The sequence below is a fragment of the Salvia splendens genome, chromosome 2 (assembly GCF_004379255.2).
Source record: "Salvia splendens isolate huo1 chromosome 2, SspV2, whole genome shotgun sequence".
NCBI classification, from domain to species: domain Eukaryota; kingdom Viridiplantae; phylum Streptophyta; class Magnoliopsida; order Lamiales; family Lamiaceae; genus Salvia; species Salvia splendens.
Genome location: NC_056033.1, coordinates 4,213,785 through 4,237,543, shown reverse-complemented (window position 1 = coordinate 4,237,543; position 23,759 = coordinate 4,213,785). Strand labels below are relative to the sequence as shown.

The 23,759-nt window shown below is 35.7% G+C and overlaps 3 protein-coding genes across 3 annotated transcripts; 1 reads left to right on the top strand and 2 right to left on the bottom strand.

The window, feature by feature from the left end:
- The first annotated feature begins 4,460 nt into the window (after positions 1-4,460).
- Positions 4,461-7,277, top strand: LOC121784453 (scarecrow-like protein 6). Its single transcript, XM_042182592.1, has 2 exons — positions 4,461-5,500; positions 5,633-7,277. The coding sequence occupies exons 1-2, from the start codon at positions 4,885-4,887 to the stop codon at positions 6,946-6,948; spliced, it is 1,932 nt and encodes a 643-aa protein (XP_042038526.1). The 5' UTR covers positions 4,461-4,884; the 3' UTR covers positions 6,949-7,277.
- Positions 7,278-14,357: 7,080 nt separating this feature from the next.
- LOC121784442 (phosphatidate cytidylyltransferase 4, chloroplastic-like) lies at positions 14,358-19,637 on the bottom strand. Its single transcript, XM_042182580.1, has 7 exons — positions 19,236-19,637; positions 18,017-18,318; positions 17,352-17,542; positions 16,215-16,339; positions 15,979-16,112; positions 15,294-15,409; positions 14,358-14,770 (listed from the first exon to the last, which is right to left on the bottom strand). Exons 1-7 carry the CDS (start codon positions 19,518-19,520, stop codon positions 14,679-14,681), a joined length of 1,245 nt encoding a protein of 414 aa, XP_042038514.1. The 5' UTR covers positions 19,521-19,637; the 3' UTR covers positions 14,358-14,678.
- A 293-nt stretch (positions 19,638-19,930) lies between these two features.
- On the bottom strand, positions 19,931-23,061 carry LOC121759651 (vesicle-associated protein 1-1-like). Its single transcript, XM_042155313.1, has 8 exons — positions 22,812-23,061; positions 22,550-22,620; positions 22,328-22,409; positions 22,084-22,199; positions 21,814-21,984; positions 21,691-21,732; positions 21,143-21,220; positions 19,931-20,314 (listed from the first exon to the last, which is right to left on the bottom strand). Exons 1-8 carry the CDS (start codon positions 22,861-22,863, stop codon positions 20,210-20,212), a joined length of 717 nt encoding a protein of 238 aa, XP_042011247.1. The 5' UTR covers positions 22,864-23,061; the 3' UTR covers positions 19,931-20,209.
- Positions 23,062-23,759: the final 698 nt, after the last annotated feature.

Genomic DNA, 23,759 nt, shown 5'->3' with positions numbered 1-23,759 from the left:
CTGGTAATTCGGTCATCGGTTGGTCGGTTAACCGATGACCGAACCGATCACCTCGGTTCTCGGTTAACCGAGAACCGCCCCATTGGGTTATCGATTATATTTGGTTCCAAATTCTGCATGTCTTGATCGGTTCTCGGGACCGAGAACCGATCGGTTTAGCCGATTATTAAATTAAAGAACCGATTAAACACTAAAACCGCAATGCAGCGCAAGTGGTGGCCAAGGTGGGAATTTTTCATGTGCAACGTCCAAGGATCAATACCTGGAAACTACATAATTTTTTTTTTATCCGAACCGAACCGAGGCCAATTCGGTTTCGGTTCCGGTGCTTCAGTCTCGGTTAGGCTTGGGCTCGGTTAACCGTGTTTTTGGTTCGGTTCTAATCAAACCGACCGAATTACCTGCCCTAAATGGAATGAATCTCTATAATTGTTTCTGTTATGTTTTATTTGCTCTCATTGTCCATCTTGTTTCTTTGCATGCCAACATTTTCATATTTAATTCCCCATCCAACTTGCTGCTGTCAAGGCTAGTCAACTCACATGGGACTTGTATTATTGGACCTTCATCCACATTACTTTAATCCAATGTTATTTTCAATCCCTCTTTCTTTAATTAGACCTAACCATCATTTTTATAAGGTCTAGGCCGTGGTGTGTCCCCTCTCTCTCTCTCTTGTGTGTGTGTGTGTGTTTGTGAGAGAGAGAGAGAGAGAGAGAAGAGAGAGAGAGAGAGAGAGAGAGAGAGAGAGAGAAGAGAGAAGTACGAGATATAAGAGAGAGAGAGATAGCGAGAGAGAGGAGGCTATAGAGATAAGTCTACGATATATAGACGATCGCATTCTCTCTCTCTCTCTATCTCTCTCGCCTCGCTCTCCCTCGCATCGCTCTCTCTCGCTCTCTATCTCTCTCGCTCATCTCTCGCGCTCTCTCTTCTACTCTCTCTCTCTCTCTCTCTCTCCTCTATCTCTCTCGCTCTCGTCTCTCTCTATCTCTCCTCTCTTCTCTTTCTCTCTCTCTCTCTCTCTCCCCTCTCTCTCTCATCTCTCTCTCTCCCTCCTCCTCTCTCCTCTCTCTCTCTCTCTCTCTCTCTCTCTCTCTCTCTCTCTCTCCTCTTTCTCTCTCTTCCTCCTTATCTCTCTCTCTATCTCTCCTCTCTCTCTCTACTCTCTCTCTATCCTCTCTCTCTCTCTCTTCTCCTCTCTCTTCTCTCTCTCTTTCTCTTAATTGATCTCATGTTTCATATCAAGAATAGTTGGGGTAAATCTGTTTATTTAGATATAAAGCTCATCTATAATTTACTAAGTATGATATTTTAATGATTGTAGCGTTCATTTTACATCTATTTGTTCATCAACTCATAACCCCACTTATGGAAATACATCACTTATTGCTTTGTTTTATTTGAGTGGTCATTTTAAGGTAAGTTAATAGATACATCATACATACATCGCCCCAACATACTTATATTAATCCATTATTAATCTTCACATGGATAATGTTAATATATGTGTTAATACACTAATCACTCGAAAATGGATAATAAAAAATTTGCCAATTTTTGTAGCCTGTAGGATAATACTATATAAACCGGGTCACTATTTCTAGAAACTTTTTTTTAAACAACTGAAGTTAAGTATACCTAGTTGACACAAAGTAATACTACTGGAATATATAAGTCAAATATTTTATTTCCAAGCTTATTTTAAGTTGGATTCCTTTAGAAAATATTAGCAATGCAAACATAAATCATACTAAATCCCAACCTAACGCTATATGGGTTCTTCCCCCTGATATTAACTTTATTTTGGAAAACAAAAAATATACTCAAGTTATCATTAACAACCGTATCTATTTAATACTACAAATCTTGATATGGAGAATCTAAGAGTTCTACTTCTACAAATCATTGATTTCGATTTAAATATTTAAAAGATGCACTGCACATTGACTTACTAAAAGTAACTTGTCATAAATAAAATCATACACTATGATAAATATTTTCCATATATTGTTTAAGTTGCATATTGTTTTCTAGATATTAAATAATTTGAGATCGTTCGTTATTTTAACCTTTCGAATTATAAAATTAAATTATCAATGCCTGGTTAGGGCCCAAACATTGTAGGCTTACTATGCTTTGGGTTATTGGGCCAATGGCTCAGATTATAGCTCACATAATACTATATCTGATGTGTAATCATAAACTATTTTCAATTACAAAACAAATACAATTAATTTAATCAATGTCTATAGAATTAATAATGCAAGATTACAATTTTGATTATACTAATCGGAGGTCGATTCGACAGATGATTATTTAATCTACCTACTAAAGTAAATAGTATGTTGCAAGGCTATTGGTAATAATATTATGAATTCTGGTTGATATTCGGATTATTTTACATACGTCAAAGTTAAAACTCAAGTCATAAATGTTATGAAGCTTGAATGCTTGATTATATTTAAGACTTTTCATAATTGATGGTTTGAGCGAAATCAATTATACGTGCTCGCCGAAAAATCTAGGTAGACTAATCAGACATGAAAAGCAATGATGACGTTGCAAAGCAATGTATATTAGACTAACCATATACTACTAGTTCTCGTCACAAGCCATAAAGAAAAACTAGCTACTCATTCTGTTGTACATTGCACTAATAAAATCAAAACCATAGGCTCTCAATCACACCATTTCACAAGAATAGTTTATTATGTTTTAGTACATAATATGTTGTTGACGCTAATGTTTATAGCTCCAAAAGACTAAGATATGCAGGCAATGTGCTTCGTTTGCACCTCCAAAGATCGTGTACTTTGTGATTTCTTGCTTTTGGCTCATATATTGTCTATGAATTCAACTCATATCTATTTCTATGTCAAATCGTGTTCTACCAAAGGAATTACAATAATCATGATCTTAAAAGCATATTAAACTCACAAAACATCGTTATTCTTGTTTTTGGCTCATTTATTATCTATGACTTCATCTCATCTCCATTTCTATATCAAATTGTGATCTATGAAAGGAATTACATTAGTTGTGAGGTTACAAACATATTAAACTCATGAAACCATACAGGAAAATCGAACTATTTGATTTACATCAAATACCACCAAAATTAAGTCTTGCTTGTTTCGTGCATATCATAAAAATTCGAAGCATTATCTCTCGTCTCTCAAACTATAATCATTAAGTCATAAAGTAATGACCGTCCAACAAACTTTATTTGGTTGTAATATGACTTGGAGCATCTTCAGCCATTTACACTAAACTCAAACTCATTTTAGTGTAAATATCCCATCAAATATGATTTTATTTCAATCATTAATACTAAACTCAAACTTAAAATAATATTCTCTATATTATGCTTTTTTTACTCACAAAATTTGATAAACTTTTGGGTTTGAGTTTAGTGTAAACCTAAAGATAAGTATTTTTTTCCCAAAAACTAAAAATGAGATTGGTTTTGAAGTACTATTGAAGCTGATTACCTATCTCATTTTAGGTTTTAGTGTACCATTGAACATGGTCTTAGGCAAATCAAAATGACTTACATTTCTAGTTATAATGTGGATTAGGTGAAGATAAGGAAAGATAATATATGGATAATGATCTGAAAAATCATTATATAATCAAATACTACTATTCTACAAAATATATATTTTGATCCACAATCCAAATTATCCTTAATTTGTATTTGATCTATAGATGTTTATGTTTTTCGATAAAAATGCAAATAAAATAAACTAAATTCTCACTTCATTTTGGGTTTTGCAGTACCATTACAAATAGTGTAAATAATAAATTACATAACAATATTAGTTGTGTTTTAAATTTCTATTTTAAATAGAGATAAGATAGTATCTTTTGATTTCGGATAAGGTGATTTAATACTCTTTACGTCCTACTAAAAATGACCCGTTTCTTTTTTTAGAATGTTTTATTTGAAGTGACAAATAAACATCACACTTTTTTTTTCTCAACTTAATTAATTAATAAAATACGACTTCATAAAATTACATGTCAAAAAAGTAACGTGTGTAACGTCACCTCGACTCATTTATACTAACTCAAATTCATTTTTGATTATATATTACATTAAAAAGTAATTTTACTTAAACTATTTACACCAAGTTTAAATTTTACACTATTTTTAAATATAGGTTACATGAATTTTTGCAATAGTTATAGCATATACTCATGTTTGATGCTGTTTTATAGAAAAATGTAAAATTGAATTTGAGTTTATAGTATGATTGAGAAAGTGTTTTATGCTAAAAATGAGATTTGCTGTAAGTACAATGAAAGGAGTATTTGAAGTTTGAAGATGACGCAAGTGGAAAAGACTCAAGGTGTGCGCGCGTGGGTTGGCGAGGGATGGAAACCCTACCTGTAAAGATAGCAACTCAAGCCACATATATTATCCACAAAAAGGCTGAAGAAACAAAATACTACAGAAAAAGGAAAAAAAAAGGAGAAATAAAAAGAGAAGAAAACAATACTCCACAAGCAAGAAGAGAGAAGAGAGAAGAGAGAAGAGAGATGATGAATGAAGGGGGGGCACTTGACTACTTTTTTATGTTGCACGCATCCATGGCAGAAAACAGAAGGCAGACAGATTACTGCTCCTTCAACGACTAGACGAGAGAAGATCAAACCCCAACAACAATTCATCCGTTTCTCCAACATACAAACCCAGCCCACCATTTTCCTTCTCTACCTTTCACCTTTTCTGATTTTCTAAGATTTAGCAGGATTCATTGCTCTCTGCTCTCTCCCAGTATATGCATTCACATTCATGCATGTATGCATTCTCGATTTCTGCATTTCTCGAAGCGTGCTCACACTCTGTAGCCTGGAATTTGGGCTGTTTAGACTTAGATGAAGGGGATGCCCTTGCCCTTTGCTTTTCAGGGGAAGGGGGTGTTCGACTTTGATTTTTCACTGAAAAACACAGATTTCGTCAATAAAGGTTGTTTCAGCTTCGCCGAGCCTACATCTGTGCTGCATTCTGCCAGAGTTACATCCTCTTCGACTCTGTCTTCATCTCTCGGCGGAGGAGGTGGTGCTGCTGCTGCTTCCACCGACACGGCAGGCGTGGCGGCTGTTTCTGACTCGAAATGGCAGCAAGACCCCACCACTGCAACCAGCTCCAATGCCGGAGGAGCGACTGACTCCGACCTCCTCCCCGTTCCGCCGTCGCTGGAGATCGGAGGCGGCGGCAACCCGGATAAAGTTTCTATGGAGGATTGGGAGAGCGTGCTGTCGGAGTCTGCGGCTGTTTCGCCCAGCCAGGAGCAGGCCTTCCTCCGCTGGGTCATGGGTGATGTGGACGATCCTGCAAAGTCTCTCCAAATTGGCGCCGCGGAGTTCGATTTCGGTGGCGGATTCGGTGTAGTGGATCAAGGGTTCGGCGGGGACCAATTTGGGGGAAGCAGCTTCATGCCCTCGCTCCCAATTTACCCTAATACCAACAGATCCAGTGTTGAGAAGATTGGTTTGGTTCCCAATCCTATCTCTTCTAACCCTAATTTCAAATTTCCCCCAAATTTGATGCATTCATCTTCAGTTCCTAACAGTCTCGGGGCAGTAACTCTTCATCATCCGGCTGCATTTGATTCCTCTGCAGAAATGAGACCTCCCATTTTCAACCACCAGCACCAGCCCTCCTTCTTCCCGCCGTCGTTCAATCAACAGCAAGAGCAGAGCCTCTTCGGGCCTCCTCAGGCCAAGCGCCACAGCCCCGGATGGCCCGCTGACGAGCCAGGTGCCCCGATCTCCAGAAGGCCGTTTACGGACACCGGGCAGTTTCCTCATCACCTGCAGCAGCAGAAGCCCAAAATGGAGGAATTAGGGCAGCAGCAGGCCATAGTCGACCAGCTCTTCAAGGCTGCAGAGCTTGTCCAGACAGGAAATCCAGCACTCGCGCAAGGGATATTGGCGCGGCTCAATCACCAGCTCTCCCCCATTGGTAAGCCTTTCCATCGGGCTGCCTTTTATTGCAAGGAGGCTTTGCAAATGCTCCTCCAAACTAATGTCAACAACTCTTCCTCCACGCCTTTTAGCCTCGTTTTCAAGATTGGTGCTTACAAATCTTTTTCTGAGATCTCCCCTCTTGTCCAATTTGCCAACTTTACCTGCAATCAAGCCATTCTTGAAGAGCTCCAAGGCTTTGATAGGATTCATATTGTTGATTTCGACATTGGCTATGGCGGCCAGTGGGCTTCTCTTATGCAGGAGCTTGCACTTCGTGGCGGAGGCGCCCCCTCCTTCAAAATTACTGCCCTTGCTTCTACTTCCACCCATGATCAGCTCGAGCTCAGCCTCACACGAGAGAATCTCATCCAGTTTGCTAGCGAGATTAACATCACATTCGAGTTTGAGGCTATTAGCATTGATTCCTTGAGTTCTGCTTCTTGGTCTTCGCCTTTCCACGCGCAAGAGAACGAGGCGGTTGCAGTAAATCTCCCTGTCTGCTCTCTTGCCAATCACCAGTTCTCGGTGCCACTAATCATGCGCTTTATCAAGCAGCTCTCACCAAAGATTGTTGTTTCTATTGACAGAGGGTGTGATAGGACTGATCTTCCGTTCGCCAACCATGTAGTCCACGCCCTCCAGTCTTACTCTAACCTGCTCGAGTCTCTTGATGCCGTCAATGTGAATATGGACGCCCTGCAGAAGATTGAGAGGTTCTTGCTCCAACCTGCCATAGAGAAGATTTTGATGAGCCGTCTTCGCTCACCTGAGAAGACGCAGCATTGGAGGTCTCTCTTTTTGTCTTCAGGGTTCTCCCCAATAACGTTTAGCAACTTCACGGAATCACAAGGTGAGTGTGTGATAAAGAGGACTCCAGTTCGAGGTTTTCACGTTGAGAAGAGGCAGTCTTCTCTCGTTCTATGCTGGCAAAGGAAGGAACTGGTCTCTGCTACAGCTTGGAGATGCTAGAGCAAGTGGAATTCTTCTAGAAGGTGCGGTGCTATGAAATTTCACAAACTCAACTGCTGCCTAAGAAAATCTATGAATATTCATCATGCCTGAGTTTCTTCAATGATTCGGGCAGATTTGTTTCCAACTTTCAAATGAATTAGACACATTTTAGCACTGGATTTTCTAGTATAGTTAATCGTATTCGATGTTGTATGTTCTTACTACTCTCTTGGTGCTGCCTTGCTTTTCTGCTCCAAGGCAGATTTATTGTGTTTGTATTCCTAAACCAGGAATGGGAAGAAAAAAATATGAAAAAATCAAATGAATTTAACCCTTTTTTTATCTCATTCTTTGATTGTGGCTGTGGGTTTGTGATTATTTTAGGGATTGTTATGGTGATCATTTTGATGTTATCCGTGCTTTTGATTATGGATGTCTTCATGTACCTATATTAATAAATTTTGTGATTTTATAGAGTAATTTCATCAAGTTGAACATAGAACTTTGTGTTTAATTCCTCTTTTGTTGTGTATCAAGAATTGGGGTGTTGTATGGCTCTCAGCAAAATAGGATGTTGGTCTGAAAATTCTATTTAGGTACATGTCTGTGATTGGGGTGTCCCTTTCAATTACTATAATGATAGTATTGAGTTTTTGTTTTACTTAATTGTTTGTATTATGTTTTTGTTCATCACGTTACTTTGCATGTCATATTTTAGTCCCCATCGAACTTGCTGCTGTCAAGCCTAATCCCTGTCTTAATCAATTCACATGGGACTTGTACTATTTAGACCCTCACCAACATTACTTTAATCGGTGTTACTAGTGTTTTTTATCCCACCATATGCTTTAATTAGGCATAACCTAACCTTCATTTTAATACGATTTCGGCCATGTTGAGCCCCTACCCTTTTTTTTACTAAAAAAAATGCACAGAAATTTAAAGGTCGCGTTATAGGGGACTCGAACATGAGATATTTGACGTATGACATTGTTCCTCCTTTTTTTATAGGCAAATGAATAGAAATGTAAAGGTTACATCACATTGTACTCGAACCCGATTGAGATCTATAGTGTCGGGCATTAACCTCACTTTCATTAGATCAACACACGTCCCCTCTCTCTCTCTTTTCTGTTTGGTAAATAAATATAAATTAAAAGATTACGGGAGAATTTGAATCGAGACCTTTGGCTTCAGACATTACTTCTCTACTGCTTGACCAACTCACGCACGCAAAGTCTCCCTTTTTTGTGTGTGTGTGACTGTTTGTGGAGTGTGAGAGATATGATATCATATTTCATTTAAAGAATGGTTGTGATGATGGTAAAGGGCTGCGTGCTTTACGCGGTTTCAATAATTAGCACCCTTTTATTTTGGATGATTAATATTTGAAAGTGTTCGTTAATTATTTAATTGTGTGGTTTGGACTGGACTTGTGAGTTTTGATTGCGTCTTTTGGACTAATATAATATTTATGGGAGGTCATTAGGGGCCAATGATTTGGTTTTTGAGTTTAATAATTTGATTTGTACCTATTATCTTGCAAGTGACCACATTAAATGATTTTGATGATAACTACTACTACTTGTCCCACTCGTTTGATCTTAATCTCAAATTATTTCCTTTCCCCTTTTCCAATTTGTTTGTTTATAAAATTACATGCCATTTAATATTTCAAATTATTTGTTTAAATTGGCAAATTCACAAAAAAAAACATGTCTTATAGTTTGAACTTTGATATCATGATGTGGTTATGTAGCAAAGGAGGAAAAGACGACCTTCAAGCAAGTTCACGGATGTCAACTCAATAAAAATGATTTAGTCAAAACCCCAAATGTCTATTTAAGTTGTGGTAAGAATTCATAAGACTTTATCAATCTTTAAAGTATGATGACTATGTTTTGACGCATGTTTGCTACTATTTTCTTGTTTATGTAGTACTAGTAATTTAAATCAATTTGTTCATTAACTCATAACCCCACTTATGGAAATAGACATTCAAAATCGCCTCAACAAATTCATATATTTAAACATTCTAAATCTTCACAAGGAGAATATTGGTAGCAGGATATATAAATGTATATGTTCAATGATTATGACCACTTAATTAACACTACTAGTTACACTAAAATGTTATTCAATAGTTGTAGGAGACAAGGATAATATATAAACCGGGTCACTATTTCTAGAAACTTTTGTTTAAAAACTTGAATTTAATGTACCTAGTTGACAACAAACTATTAGTATATTCTCGTAGAACTATAGAAGTCAAATATTTTTTTATGTTAATTTTCTTCCCAGGCTTATTTTAAGTTTGATTCCTTTTGAAAAAATAGCATTGCAAATATATATCCCTACCTAACGATTTATGGGTTCTCCCCCTTTATATTATGTTTATTTTGACAAATAAAGAAAACAATACTTAACATTAACTACCGTATCTATTTCTAACAAATCTTGATATGGAGAATCTAAGATTGTCATAGTTATATTAGTTAATTTTGATTTAAATACGTAACAGATACACTGTACTTTGACTTGCTTAAAGTAACTTGTCATAAAAAAATCCTATATTGTAGTAATAAATATATATTCCATATATTGTCAAAGTTGAATATTGTTTTCTAGACATACACGCAGCAATTTGTTTATAGAGTAGGAATAAGGTATACAAGTTGATCAATATACAAAAACTAAAAAAGTAAAAATGAAACATGTCTTTTGATACAACTACTTGTAAAGGTTGGACTATCATTTAAAAAATTCTATCACCTAGTATTAATTAATGCCTCAATTTTTTAATTTTTCTTTATAGTATCATATAGTCAAAATCAAAATTGATGTGGCAAAATTATAGATTAGGAGTAAAATAAAACAACCTTATTTTAAATAAAATAAAATCGTTTTGATTAACACATAAAATAAATAAATACATGAAAAATAAAAGTTAAGTGTTAATCATCACGCCGTTATTTGTGGTTGCCTTATCATCTTTCTTTAATTTTGTCACATCATTTTTAAATTTTAACTTTACGAGATAAACAGTCACGAAAAAATGCAATTTCGTTATTTGTCATTTAAGATTCTAAAGTTATAAAAATTTGACCAAATTTTATGGTGTTAGAGCATCCATAATAGGGTGGACTAACCGATAGCCTAGCACTAGGATTGATAAAAATACATCCTGCCACGTCACTAGGACTAACCACAATACAATAATAGCCTAGCACTAGGACTAGCCGACGCCCGAGCCAACAAAACAAATTGACAAATACGATTAATTCATTTTAATTGTTGGTGTTTATCAAATATTAAAAAAAATGAAGTGCAATGAGTTGCAAATATTGACTATAAATAAAAAAAATTAAAAAGTTCGGTTAGTCCGTGTCATGTCCGCGCAATAGCGGACTAACGCACGGACTAGCGGTTAGGGCGTGGATGAGCGCTCGTCCTACTTCTGGACGTCCGTCATGTTAGTCCGTTGTTATGGATGGACGTCCCCACGCCCTAACCGCTAGTCCGTACACTTGGAAACTATTGTGGATGCTCTTAGCTACTCTATAGAATGTGATGGTGTGTTAAACATTTTGACCACACAAATTTCAGGTTGAGGGTGCGCCGCAAAAAGCAGTTCAAATGGTGGGAATTTATGAATTTTCATATTTATATGCAATCCAACTCGAATTATATGACCATGAAATGATGATGACATCCTTTATCCTTGCCAACTTGTGAAACCAATACTACTTCAAAGCAATTAATTGGATTACTTGGTGATAAATATAGTACTAATGAAGTAACGGCTGTGAATATAGAAAAAATATTGTTGGTCTAGATGTGTGTTTTTCAAAAAGAATTGTGAGAAGATAGTTAGTCTAAATGTATTTGATTGAAAAGTAAGTTTGATTTGCTTGTACCTATTCTGATGTTTATATATTACAAATACGAACATTTGTGTTTCAACATTAAAAATTAGTCGAATATATAATAAGGTTAAATGAACTTTTAGGTATTTAAACTATTAAAATTTGTTAGTTATATGTCGGATATATATATGCTACGTCCAATAATTGTTCATATAGATAATTATATATAAAACAAATTCAGATTTACGTCAATGTACTTATCTAAACAATAATAAAAATAAAAATAACATGGACATTTAGCATTATATGTTGATGGCGATTGTAAAGCTTTTCAAAGTCCAAAGTTGGTCCCTCGTGGTAATTAAAGAGTGGACCACTATTTAATATTTATAAAAATTCTAATAACTTCCACACCAAAATAAAGAGTGGTGGGGAATGATCTAAAATGCATGCAGCCAGCTGAAAATGATAGGCATTTCCTCATCAAACTAGCTTTAATAAATATCAATAATGGTTAATTTGCTATTTACTCTCGTAATAGACTCAAATCTTAATCTATTAGTGGATGATAAAATATCGAACTAATTGAGTCACGCTTCATTGTTCAATTGCCAAAAAAATATGACATTACAATCTTTCTAAAACGGGATAGAATGAGATGTTTTTTTTAAGTCTAAAGTTTTTCCTTCATTAATTGTTGTGCCCGTCTAAAAAGAAGGACACAACGAGATGAGGGCTTTGGCACATAGCCAAAAAAACAACATTAAGAAACCGCCCATGCAACATGTAGGCAATAAAATTTGAAAGTAGGGATTCTAAAAGGAGACGACAAAAACAGAGAAAAGTCGACAAATATAACCCTAATTTAGATGTATAAAATCGCACCAAAAAGCAAAACACTTTTTCTTGCAGATTTTACAGAAAAAAGAAAGTGGAAAATATACAAAAATAAAACACACTTTGATGAAAAGTAGAATGATATGCTAACTTTTCATTTTGGAATTTGAAGTGCCACTTTTGTCACTCATAAGCCTCTCCTAGGAGTGAGGGATTTGGGCTTTTTAATTGTATGAAAAAACATTTTAGACATCATCACATTTTTTCCAGCTTTTGTGTCGTTCATGCATAAATTAGATTGTATGAATGGAGGATCTATATTGGATTTTTTTTTATATTATTGAATCTCTGTTTAATTTATTAAATTCAAAAATGAATTTTAACTAGGTTCAAATGCTAGGGAAATTAAATAATTTTATGCGTACAATGCGATAATTAATAAGAAGGAGAATATTCGCGGATTCACAACAAGAATGTGACATAATAAACAAGCCCTTACTATATGCTTTTATATGTGTGTAGATAATTTATTAATTATTACACGACTAGATATGTTTGATGAGGTCACTAATCGAAACCCTAATTATAAAATTCAGTTTTCTTATATTAGTATGAGTTAAAACCCAAAATCTGATTTTGTGAACATATGAGTCATGATACACACGCATCATTCAACTTAATAACACTCAATTCAAATCGAAAAAAATCATTTGATATCATACCGATTAAAAAAATGTAATGTATGGTACAATTTCTTTGTGACGTGTTGTTTAACTATGTGTTAATTTGATTTATCGGTTAAACAAGAATTATAATGTTTCGTGATTCTCTTTTACCATTATACGATAATAATTTATGCTAGTAATATTCTCGATCTGTTTAATCCAGAAATAAATATTATGATTAGTCAATTCGGTTTTCAATCATGCGCCACTTTATATATTTAAATTAGAATTCCACACGTTTATGCGAGAAATTCTTTTTAAAAAATCCACATAAAAGAATATGTATATGTAATAAATTATTTACATGGTAAAAGTCTGCAAAATAGTTTGTTAATTCAAGTTTTAATGGAATTAATATCATTGATGCGTCAAACTTGAAATGGTAGATTACACTTGAGAAAATAGACTAATAGACTCAATATACAAAGTGGAGTAATTTTTATGAAATTCAAACTTGAGAACTAAAACTATACTATTAACACTGAAGATAAAAGTAAAATAAAATAGGGTGAAGCTATTCAAAGCAAAGGGAAAAAGGAGAGAAAAGTAAGGAAAAAGGTAAAGTGAAAAGAAAAGGATGTGTATGAGGTATGGTATTGATATGTATGTCAAATTTAGGGTTGTCATCAAGAAAAGATTATCTCTCATTCAATCTTAAATCTCATCTCCATTGAATAATGCTTTGACGTGTGCATCTAACTTTTAGTATTTATTTTCGGATTATGTTCGATTGTAAATACAAACGCTTGATTTATTTAATTACTTTTTACTCTTTTACATCAAACCTTGGTTTTCTCTACTTTTAACTCTTTTGCATCGTTTTTACTCTCTCTCCCTCGCCAATCCTTAGTTTTTCCACCATAGTAGTATGCTTTAAACCAACGCATTCCTTCTTTCCCACATATATTTTGTTTGGTTATATACCAAAACCCAAAAGTAGGCACTCCTATTTGTCCAAAAGTAAGTTGTGGTAGGGTCCTTGATAACTATGCAACATTTCCATCTTTATCTCTTCTATCTCAAGACTCTATCACTCTTCTTTTTTACTCCACCTTTATTTTCTACAGCTTCTTTGCATGGATTTCTCCTCCCATTTGCATGGTGCTCTTGCTTTCTCTATTTGCTATCCCCCAACAACTTTGTGATGACTTCTCATTAATGTACACATGTATTGTATGTATCATCAAGGTCAAACCCAGAAACATGCATTGTGTGTGACAAACAAACATACAATAGTGGCTGTCTCTGCTTTGCTTTAGTAGTTTGAAACTCTCAAGGCATGAAATAGTGGGACTTGTTCGTTTACTAAAAACTAGACATTTTTGTCTTGAGAAGTGGATTCTCCACTTGAGATGGGAGTATAGGTCTTGGTTTATCAGTAGGCCAAGAAATTGGTAAATGTTGCAGACCCAATGTATATTGTAATTATCTATGATGATATATATCAAGATCACATTATTCATCCAACTTGTCTGATTGCAAAATATCTTCTTACTTACTAGTTGAGGTTACAAAGTTGAAGCAAATATTACACTCCTACTTCTTTTAGTATCACTCATTTTCTTAGTTCTTATCCTACTGAGCACTTGATTGAAAAATGAGCTGTTCAGCATATTAAAATAAAATAAAGAACAAACATTTTGTGGGTAAAGATTAATAAGACAGTGCATATTGTTTTAAGAGTGGTTGAAAGGAAGAGGCAATTTTGGCAAAACTATGTTTGGGAAGAACTGCCATCTAGTGTTCTGAGATATATTTGGCTTAATTCTTAAATGTTTCATCTCATATTCTTTTTATAGCCTTTTGTTCACTAGATATAGATAACAAGTTGACAAATGCCACTTTTTTTCCCTAAAGTAAAGAAACCAATTATGATTCATGTTGCTAATAATAGCTGTAGAAAAGCTTTCAAGTATGGCCAATCCCTCTCTAGACAGGCATAGGTTAACATGTTTTTAGCTATACATCAATATCAACTGTAGTAGATAGCAACTAATAATGATTCAAGGGTTGAAAATGATTTCCCCCTGCCAAACTCAAACTCAAACTCATGTGCAGCTCAAGATTTTCAGTTTATTTGAAACTCCAAATGAAGAATAATACACTATGAAACTACTTGTCAATTATCATTTTGGAAGAAACCCTAGTTTTGGGGCATGTAATGATCTATTTTATGTTAAATTAATTATTTTGGAAGGAAATCATACTTGAATACTGGAAGCACCTGATGGTTTGTCCCCTTTCTTGCTTTGATAGCTCCATTATGAAGTTGAGCACATTCGGCATCTCGATATAACCGACTTGCACATTATTCACCCGATCAAATTCCATAGAGCGGTAGAAATGTTTTCACGAAAGAGTGAGCAAGTGCTCCTGTGAAAATGTAGCTGTCGACCCGATCCAGTATCCCTCCTGCTTACACAAAACAGACTGTCAGACGAGCAAAGTGTATAGACACAATTGTCGTCAACGGTTTGCTCTGCTGCTACCAAACTCGATCATCTGATTCTCTAAACTAATAATGGCTACAATCAGATTGTAGATATGTAATGGAGATGACGGACTAGAACATGTTGAACAGCTTCTAATTGCACAGCCAGACACCATCTCATGCACCGTTAAATAAAAATGATACCAGGAGCTGATTAGCTCAGGCATAGCTAGTTGTAACATGCATCCATAGACAACCTAAAGTCATCCAGAGTACAAGAAACGGAGAACGGATACGAAAAATCTGTTAGATTTAGTGCAATTCATTGCAACATAAACTAGAGTACAGGTAGTGAATTTTCATCTTTGGCGATCGTGAGATTATTTCTGGCAACTTTTAGGTGGTCCAAAGATGGTCAGCTATGAGCAACATCACAAATTACCCAAAGTAAGGCAAGACAGACACAAGCAACAATGAAAAACAAACAAAATACTTGTGCCTTACCATGTCCCGGTATGAGAGATCCAGAATCCTTGACACCTGCATCTCGCTTGATCATGGACTCGGTAAGATCACCAAAAAGGGATCCAAAGAAGTTCAGAAACCCAAAAGCTACAGCACTGAAAATAAAGAGAAGTATCAGTTAACTATTCGAAAGGAGAATTCCTATGATGGTATTCTTTTGAGTTTAGACATCATAAATTTGCTGGATCATATAATGGACCAGGAAGGACTCCAAAGTAGAAGGTTTGCAGGAGCAAAGATGAAAATGTTAAACTTCAGCGTTGAACAATGTTATCAATCTCGTATGGCGGCTTATGGCGGTTTGCCTAAAAACCGCCAAAGGGATATGGCGTATGGCGTATTAGTATGGCGGATATGGCGGTCAAAAATTAAATAAATAAAATAATACTTATATATTTATATATAATTCAAAAATTAAAAAATATTAAAAATATAACATCTAAAACACTTTAAACAATTAATAAAGCATAATATACCACTCTAACCACCATGTTTCTTGCATAATGCCCTATTCCTAAATGCAGTACACACGCAATGTTGTCAAATGTTGGATATGGTGGTGCTATGGCGTTTCCACCACCGAACGCCATGCCATAGCGCCATGGCACCGCCATATCAGCTATTTGATAACATTGGCGTTGAAACATGAAAATAAACCAAGTACCTCAGTGTAGAAGTAGGCCAGCAAAAGACCTTGGCCAATAAAACAGAAGTCGCAATACAGCCACCTAATCCAACAATAGCTCCCTCCCATGTCTTTTTCGGACTGACTGCAGTAAGTGGTGTCCGGCCAAAGGCCTGCACAAAATTCCTCAAGATCTTTAAGACTATATCTTAGCAAGAAAAAACTTTTAGGAGGAGAATAAATGAGAAAACTAGTTCGGGGAAAAAAGAAAGTACCTTGCCACCAATAAATGCAAATGTATCTGCTGCAATAATACTGCTAAGTGAGATCAAGGTGGCCACAAGACCTACTGTCCACATAGTGTTGCCACCAAGAAGAAGAGGCCAAGATGATGCAAATCCTGCCAAACATACACACAGTTCAAAATATTTGTTCTAGCCGTATGTCAAGCCAGTGCAATCTTGTAGAGTTCTAATAGCATTGCCATCATATTTTGCCCCATAACATCAAAAGTTGTATAAACTAAAATGATATAAGATCAGAGATCCCAAAAAAAGGAGAGAATTTCAAATGCTTGAGATTATGGGAAGTCATTCACTAGCTATTTTCAAGAAATATTTTGGGTCAAATGAAGCATCTAACATTGGAGATTAGTGAAAGTGTAGTGGCATATGTAGTAACTGTGCAGGGGAGCTAGGCAAGATCTTTTAGAAAATCAAATTCTATCGTCAGCTCGATATTCAGTTTAAACTTTTAAATTTTAATAGCCCAAAAACACTATATTAAAGTCTCTAATCAATCCCCCATGATCTGACAACATCCAGACATATTAATCTGAATGCATAAACTGAACAACCTAAATGGTTTTCGCATACACAGATGAAAGGGTAACTAAATTTTGGTACATTCTGTGGTCAGAAGACAATATAGGTTAATCTCAAGAACCAAAAACCATCGCAAATGAAATCTCACTATCACTATGGGACCTACAACTCAGAATGCCTTGCCTTCCTAATCTTCAGGGAACTGCATAATCCACTTGGTCAGTGCCTACAAAGAAAATATATGCAAATTCTTATGCTTTGCTGTACCCAAATAAATCTGTCACCCTGCATTGCCCAGCTTCCTTACCAAGTAGACATCCCAGTCCCTCCACTGAATCTAGGTGTCTACTAAGATACAACTTAAAGAAATATCCATAGATGATAAAGTGCACAACATAAAGATTGAGAAAATACAGTATATAATATATGGCCAACTTCATGCATAGATGCATTGAATTCCAGTAGAGTACAGGCAAGACTAAGATATTAATCACGTTCCTACCACAAATCCATATGTTGACAGTTTGCATATGATCCAATGTTCTTTTACGATTGCCGAATCAAAAGACAAATAGAAAACTGCCTTACTCGTATTCAATGCAGGAACTGCTAAACCACAACGTAGCTTAACCCAGAAACAAGGAAGATAGCCACAATAGAAAAGTCCAAACATGGTACTACTAAGTTGAGAAAAACGAGGATTTCCCCTCTGCAGAAGAAGCGCCGTAGCAACAAAGAAGGCCGCAGATGTCACAGATACATCAATATGCCCACAGTATCTAAACAAACAAACATTCATAATAGTCAACTAATGAATCAATCTAAAAAATACTGCAACCCAAATTCTTCTCGGACTACCAAATCTGAGAGGCAAGCACTTTTAACATGCAATTACTATTAATGAACACCAAATCAATATTGATAAGTATTTTAAACTAATTTTTTCTAATTAAATCATTAATTTCCTTGTCCTCAATAAGGAAAAATCTTCCCTACTTCCATGGGAAAGTTGCAATAGTCTCTTGGAGGCTTTATAGTTACAAACATGCAATACCAATAACCCTTATGTAGGAACAAAGCTGTCTTTGTAAAATGTCATTTTTCAGCGATGAATAAAACAAATGCTAATAGGGTAACAGCACATAATCAAAACAAATCGATCTATTTTCATTTACAAGAAGTTGAAAGCTAAGATCCATGTGCATGGCTAAAAAAAATTAGCATAACAACGAAGTTAGCAAAAAAACTCTTACAGTGTGAGCAGAGGCATAACACAACAGATAACAGAACAAGCTCGTGAAACAAATCGAGGCGGAGGAGTCATTCCAGAAGCAATACCGCGACTTCTTACCAGTTCAAAGTACTCCCTGGAACCAGCAAACACTGCTGCGGAAAGGGCCACTGTGAAAACCCACTCTCCAGCTAATACTACTCCACCAACTAAAACTCCAATGCCCAGTCCAAATATAATCCTTTTCCTTAACTGACTTGTTTTTTCCCTCTGTTCCTCATCTAAATTGCCCTTCCCCAATGATTGATTGCCACTTTGAACTTCCTAAAACATAACGGTGGTCCAGTTAAGATGATACTAAGTTACAAATTACTAGCAAAGAGATCATAACAGAGAAAATATCAATAAAAAAGTACAGTCTGTATCAGATATGGTCAATGTAAAAAATATATTTTCTAGAATGGGATAAAGTCCACGTTGCCCCACAACTATCTTCGATTATAGGTCTAGAGCTCAGGAATTGAGGGAAAAATCAATTTGGGGGAAAATAGTTTTAGGGACAAAGTGCTCACCAAAAATAAGTTTATGAGACAAAGTGCTTATGGGGAAATAGTTGCGAGGACAATTTGAAGTCCCCCCACTAGAATTAGACGGCACATCATAGGTTTCAACTTTAAGTCTATAATGCAGCTTCCGTAGCTCTTTTACACCCTTGATGACATATTGTTTTGAATATAATCACCCATCAATCATCGTTTGTCAAGCATTACCAAAATTTGAACTTCAGTCACTTAACTTTAAGGTTTAAGCCATCAGTGTGATCCACAAAATTCAAATAATTAGAACACCCATGATATTACAAGAACCAGGTGCAATGGTATAAATCTTTCACATGCTCATCCTTTTCCAAAGCTCAACATTTTTTCCAACTTCTCTCTCTCTTCTATAAAGATTTTTGTATAATCATGCTAAATAACAACGTCGTCTCATGTCAACTAGAGAGACGGTTTCCATTTCAAGGTTTCAACCAAACAGAGTTGGAATTCATCTTTCATTTTCTTTTCCATAACAGCGTATTTTTGTTAAATTCCCCCAGTTACATCCATACCCAATTCAATTCAGAACCCCAAAGAGGAAAAAATAAAATACTAGTAGCCATATAAGATTCATGAAGGATTTAGCAAAATGTTAAACATACTAAAAAAACAGTTCTTGGCCATATTTGTACGTTCAAAGCTTACCTCATCAGCTAATTCACCGCCGTCGATTCGCTCCGGCAGCTCTGCGCTAGCCACTCTCGGTATTACCCGCCGGCGTTGATTGACTAGAACGCCCCTAGGAATTCTAGAAAGCCCTTGAACGCCACTACCGCTTACATCTAAGTTGAGCTTAATTTTCTGGAAATTCGATTGGGCGGCAAATCTCCGAAGGGTTGGCCGATGACGAAAGTCGGAGTGAGAGCATAGGGAGCTGACGGATGGATAAATTAACGCAATTCTATCCAATTCTACAATCTGCGAAGCCATTGAGAAGGTGGAAATTGTTTCAGACGGAAAGAGGATGCATAGGCGCAGGTTGAAAAGGGCGGCGGCGGCGGCGGGAATTCAACGACTTGTGTGCAACAATTCCATACGGAGAGAGTAAAAATATTTACCAACTTAAATAAACAAATTTTACTAGTTTTAGTTTACTTGGATAATAATTAAACAGTTAGACCCATAACCCAGTATAGTATTTTGATTTAGTAAACTTTTATTTTTGGAGGTTTAAGTATTCCAATGAAATTATAAAATATACATTTGACAATGGATCAATTATTTTAAGAACTTTAGTAATAGCAGGAAAAACAATCAATCTTCAAACAGAAACAAATCCAATCAGTAAAACAGAAACAAAATCCAACCAATTTTCAAGCTATGGGATAAGGAATATCAAATACTGCTGAAAGGAACTTGTAATAAAGAAAAGAGAGGTATAAAAAAATGTGCTTAAGTTACATGATCAAAAGTAAGTATGTGAAGCAACTACCACAGATAGACAAAGAATGCATTTTGAGCATATTACAAAAAACCACCAAACCAATTAGGCATCTTTTCTACAGAAACGGACGGCTAATTTGAACACAATGCAACGCAGCACTTCAAATCCTCTATATAATTGAACGAGCAAGCAGCTGCCTTGGCACCAGCACAAGCAACAGAACAGACTTCTTTAATCATGTTCTCTTCAAGAGGTATCCCAATGCGATACCTATCAAGCAGGCAACGATGACATACGTGATTGGGATGCCCCCACCACGGCTTTTCCGCCTCAACATTTCCTGTGGAATATAAGCAAATGCATAACATACCGATCAGTTTGGCACCGAGCTCACCCAAATGTGATGTAAATCATCAGATTGACTTCACACTTACAACACCTCCTCCCCAACCATCCCAATAGAAACACAAAACATAACATCGAGATTCAACAAAACATGAATTTTAGTACTCAAAATAAATAAATAAAGAAGACAAACTGGTAGGCACACTCCGGTACATCCGACCTAATTAAGTCCTGAATCCGATATAAATAAATCTTAATTGGGTATTGATGGACACTAAGTGGATTTAATTATAGTGGAGATGCATCCTACATTTTTTGCCTAGTTCAAATTAGCATGAGAAACCTATCTGGTTCTTTCTAGGAAAACATGCATTAAAATCCAACCAAAAGCTATATGTCAGGTAAGAAAAGAACAGAAAAATGGTCTTATAAAACAGATGATAGGTGTCTGACACAACATTGATCAACTAATAGTGCTTAGTAGCTGGTATACAGAATGTGAACGATGAATCACTGACACTTGCCCTTAAGGTCATTTGAATGGCCAAATTCACAGAAGAATTTGAGACACTAAAATGAAAATTTCAAGGTAGACTATGTATTGGACCTGTATATGTAAAAAAAAATGAAAAAATAGGTTAAAATATAACTAAGGACAGACTTTTCAGGATGATTATACGTTTTGATGTGTCCATGATTCCAATCTGTCCAATACCTCGTTCAAGCTTGGTTGGAACATAAAAGAAACATGCTGATTCGGCTTACACTATCACTCTCTAGAAGGAAAAAAATTCAAATATAAAAGATTGGAACAATACATTACCAGTTCTTGCTGAAACTTGTTGTTTTGCTGAATAGCAGAACGTTTCTCCTCAGTCAGCCTTGAAATTAGCGCCTTAGCCTACAATAACAGATAACATTAAGTAAAAGCGCAGAACAAAGGTTTTATATTTGGCTGAAGAACCGAGCAATTTAACCCAATATGGACATTATTTTTTCCAAATATGAGTACATCATTTACAGAGAAAAGTTGGTAGGGTTAAGAACTTTAACTACTGATAATTTCAGATTTAACACCAAACTACAGAACGTCAGGAAAGAAAATCAGTCTATTTGCACTCTTTTCTGTGAATCTGTTCCCATGCTTAAATTATAAGTAGGATAACCATATGTGAATATTAACTTCCTACTATTAACTTCATACACGTGGTTGTGAAGGAACAATCTACATCTCTACCTTGCAACTATATCTTCAACAACTAAATAAACATACAAACAAAAAACCTTGGCCACACCAGTTCCATCCAAAATAGAATGATGATATGGACAAAATAACCATTAAGAACAGATTGCTGTAAATTTGGGTATAACCTCTGATGAGATCTCCTGTTGCTCAAAACCCCCTTTAGACATCTGCAGTAATAAAGAAGCAGAATAATCATGGAGTTCCTAAATACTCGCGTGCTGGATACAAAGCAAACATCCCTTACTTACATTGTTGAAATCAGAAGTTTGATTCAGAGTAGTCCCATTGTCTGACACTGAAGCCCTAGGCGAGGACCCTTCCTCTGAGCCCTCTCGCACAGGTGAAGGTGGTTGAGGGGGTGGAACATAGGTAACCTTCAATTTGCATTCATCAACCTGATTCCCTGAGGCTTTGCTGAACTGGAAAACAGAGTAGAAGTAAAAAAGCAGAAGTACCGATTTCTGGCTAAATTTTTACTCATTAACCAAATCTACATTACATAATGAAGACTCGTATACCATTTCAGCAGTAATATCCTTTGCAGAAGATCCAGGGCTCACAACTACACTCTGGAGGAGAAATTTATCCCTACATTGCATGTCAGGAGGAGCTTCCTTTTGGGCTTGCATCGTAACTTTATGATCATCAGACATTTTATAAATTCAGTAACTATATGATACTAAAAACAGTATAATTGACTAAGTATGAATCAATTAGGTGACATGCAATCGCATATGCATATGCAGATAGACAGAAACGGACCTATTACATCACAAGCAGAGAGCGGAGACACAACTCCAGTGTTTGGCCTCACACAATACTTGTTTGGATTTGTAGTCTTCACCTTAATTTATCAACAAAAATCATGTGTGAACATAAGAACTACATATTTCCACGTGCACTAAATTCGTCATTTTAAGCTTGTGCAGTATTTCCCAAACTAACAAGAAAACGTCGAATAGGGGGAAAAATCCCAAACTTTACCTTGAAAGCCACGAAGTTATCCGTTTTATTGGACATTCGCATGGAACACGAGATCTGTTTCTTCAACTCGACTGTCATAAACAAAGCATGAGCAAGAGAAATATTAACCACAAAGATATAGATCTAAAATCACAAAATTAAATCAACATCTTCCGAATTTCCCCAAGGTAGCAGAAACTTGCAGAAAAAAATAATCGACTATAGAAGTAGAACCCCGCCCAAAGCCCTCTACAAACATAACGAACTGAAAAATCACAATTACATGGGAATTGAAGTTCGAGCGGTTCGATTTGGAGAAGCTCGCCGTTACTCATTTCTAACTGGATCGCCGATCTACCCACCGGATAATTGAGGATACCACGTAATTACTGCGGAATCCAAAAGCTTTCACCGGTGGCAGCGGTGGCGGAAATGAAGCACGGCGGAAGAAGATTGGTCGGCTGATTGGGAGATCTGGGGTTTTCGAATTTCTGGCAAAATGGGTATATCAATATGCAGTTGTTCAATGTGGAGAAGTATAAAATATACTTAATTAAATAATGTAAAAGAGGAAAGTGCAGTTTAGTGAAATACGTAAATTAAATTTTAATAAGACGAGGGGCATTAATGCTCAGTTCATGCCAAATGAAACGTAGATTATTATACTTTATGTTTAATTATTATTTTAAGAATTGAAAGAATAATCTTATGCTGAAGGAGTAGTATTTTGTTTCCTGATTCAAGAGCGTTATTCTCCTATTCATCCCTTAGATCTTTTATTCTTCTTAATATGGGCCGTTAGATCTCATTCATCAACGGTCCAGATGATCTACATTATTACACTATAATGGTGCATTATTAGTCGGTGTGCATTATTCAACTGAAAATCTGCATTATTAAATGACACGTGGCACCAATCTAACAGTCGGATGACAAAATCGTGGGGCTGAGATTAAAAAGAACAAAGAACAAAAGATACAAAAAGGAAATGAATACATCCATATATATATATATATATATATATATATATATATATATATATATATATATATATATATATATATGGAGATGATCAAAATAAAAATGCATTTAAATCCAGAAATGCAGCCCAAATCTTGGCTCTAAGATTAGATGATCTAATGGTCAATAATTAACCAAAAACACGGAATGTCATAATTAAGCAATTTTAGGTCATATTATAATATTTGGGTTTAATGTCATGCTAAGATCA

Coding starts and splice junctions, on each gene's coding strand:
- LOC121784442 (XM_042182580.1), bottom strand. CDS start 19,520: ATGGCTTCGCAGATTGTAGAATTGGATAGAATTGCGTTAATTTATCCA. Junction 16,340..17,351: donor AGTTCCTGCATTGAATACGA/GTAAGGCAGTTT, acceptor TATGTTTGGCAG/GATTTGCATCATCTTGGCCT. Junction 16,113..16,214: donor TTGCATTTATTGGTGGCAAG/GTACTTTCTTTT, acceptor AATTTTGTGCAG/GCCTTTGGCCGGACACCACT.
- LOC121784453 (XM_042182592.1), top strand. CDS start 4,885: ATGAAGGGGATGCCCTTGCCCTTTGCTTTTCAGGGGAAGGGGGTGTTC. Junction 5,501..5,632: donor ATCCAGTGTTGAGAAGATTG/GTTTGGTTCCCA, acceptor ATTCCTCTGCAG/AAATGAGACCTCCCATTTTC.
- LOC121759651 (XM_042155313.1), bottom strand. CDS start 22,863: ATGAGTAACGGCGAGCTTCTCCAAATCGAACCGCTCGAACTTCAATTC. Junction 22,200..22,327: donor CTCTGCTTGTGATGTAATAG/GTCCGTTTCTGT, acceptor ATGATCATAAAG/TTACGATGCAAGCCCAAAAG. Junction 21,985..22,083: donor AGGATATTACTGCTGAAATG/GTATACGAGTCT, acceptor TCTGTTTTCCAG/TTCAGCAAAGCCTCAGGGAA.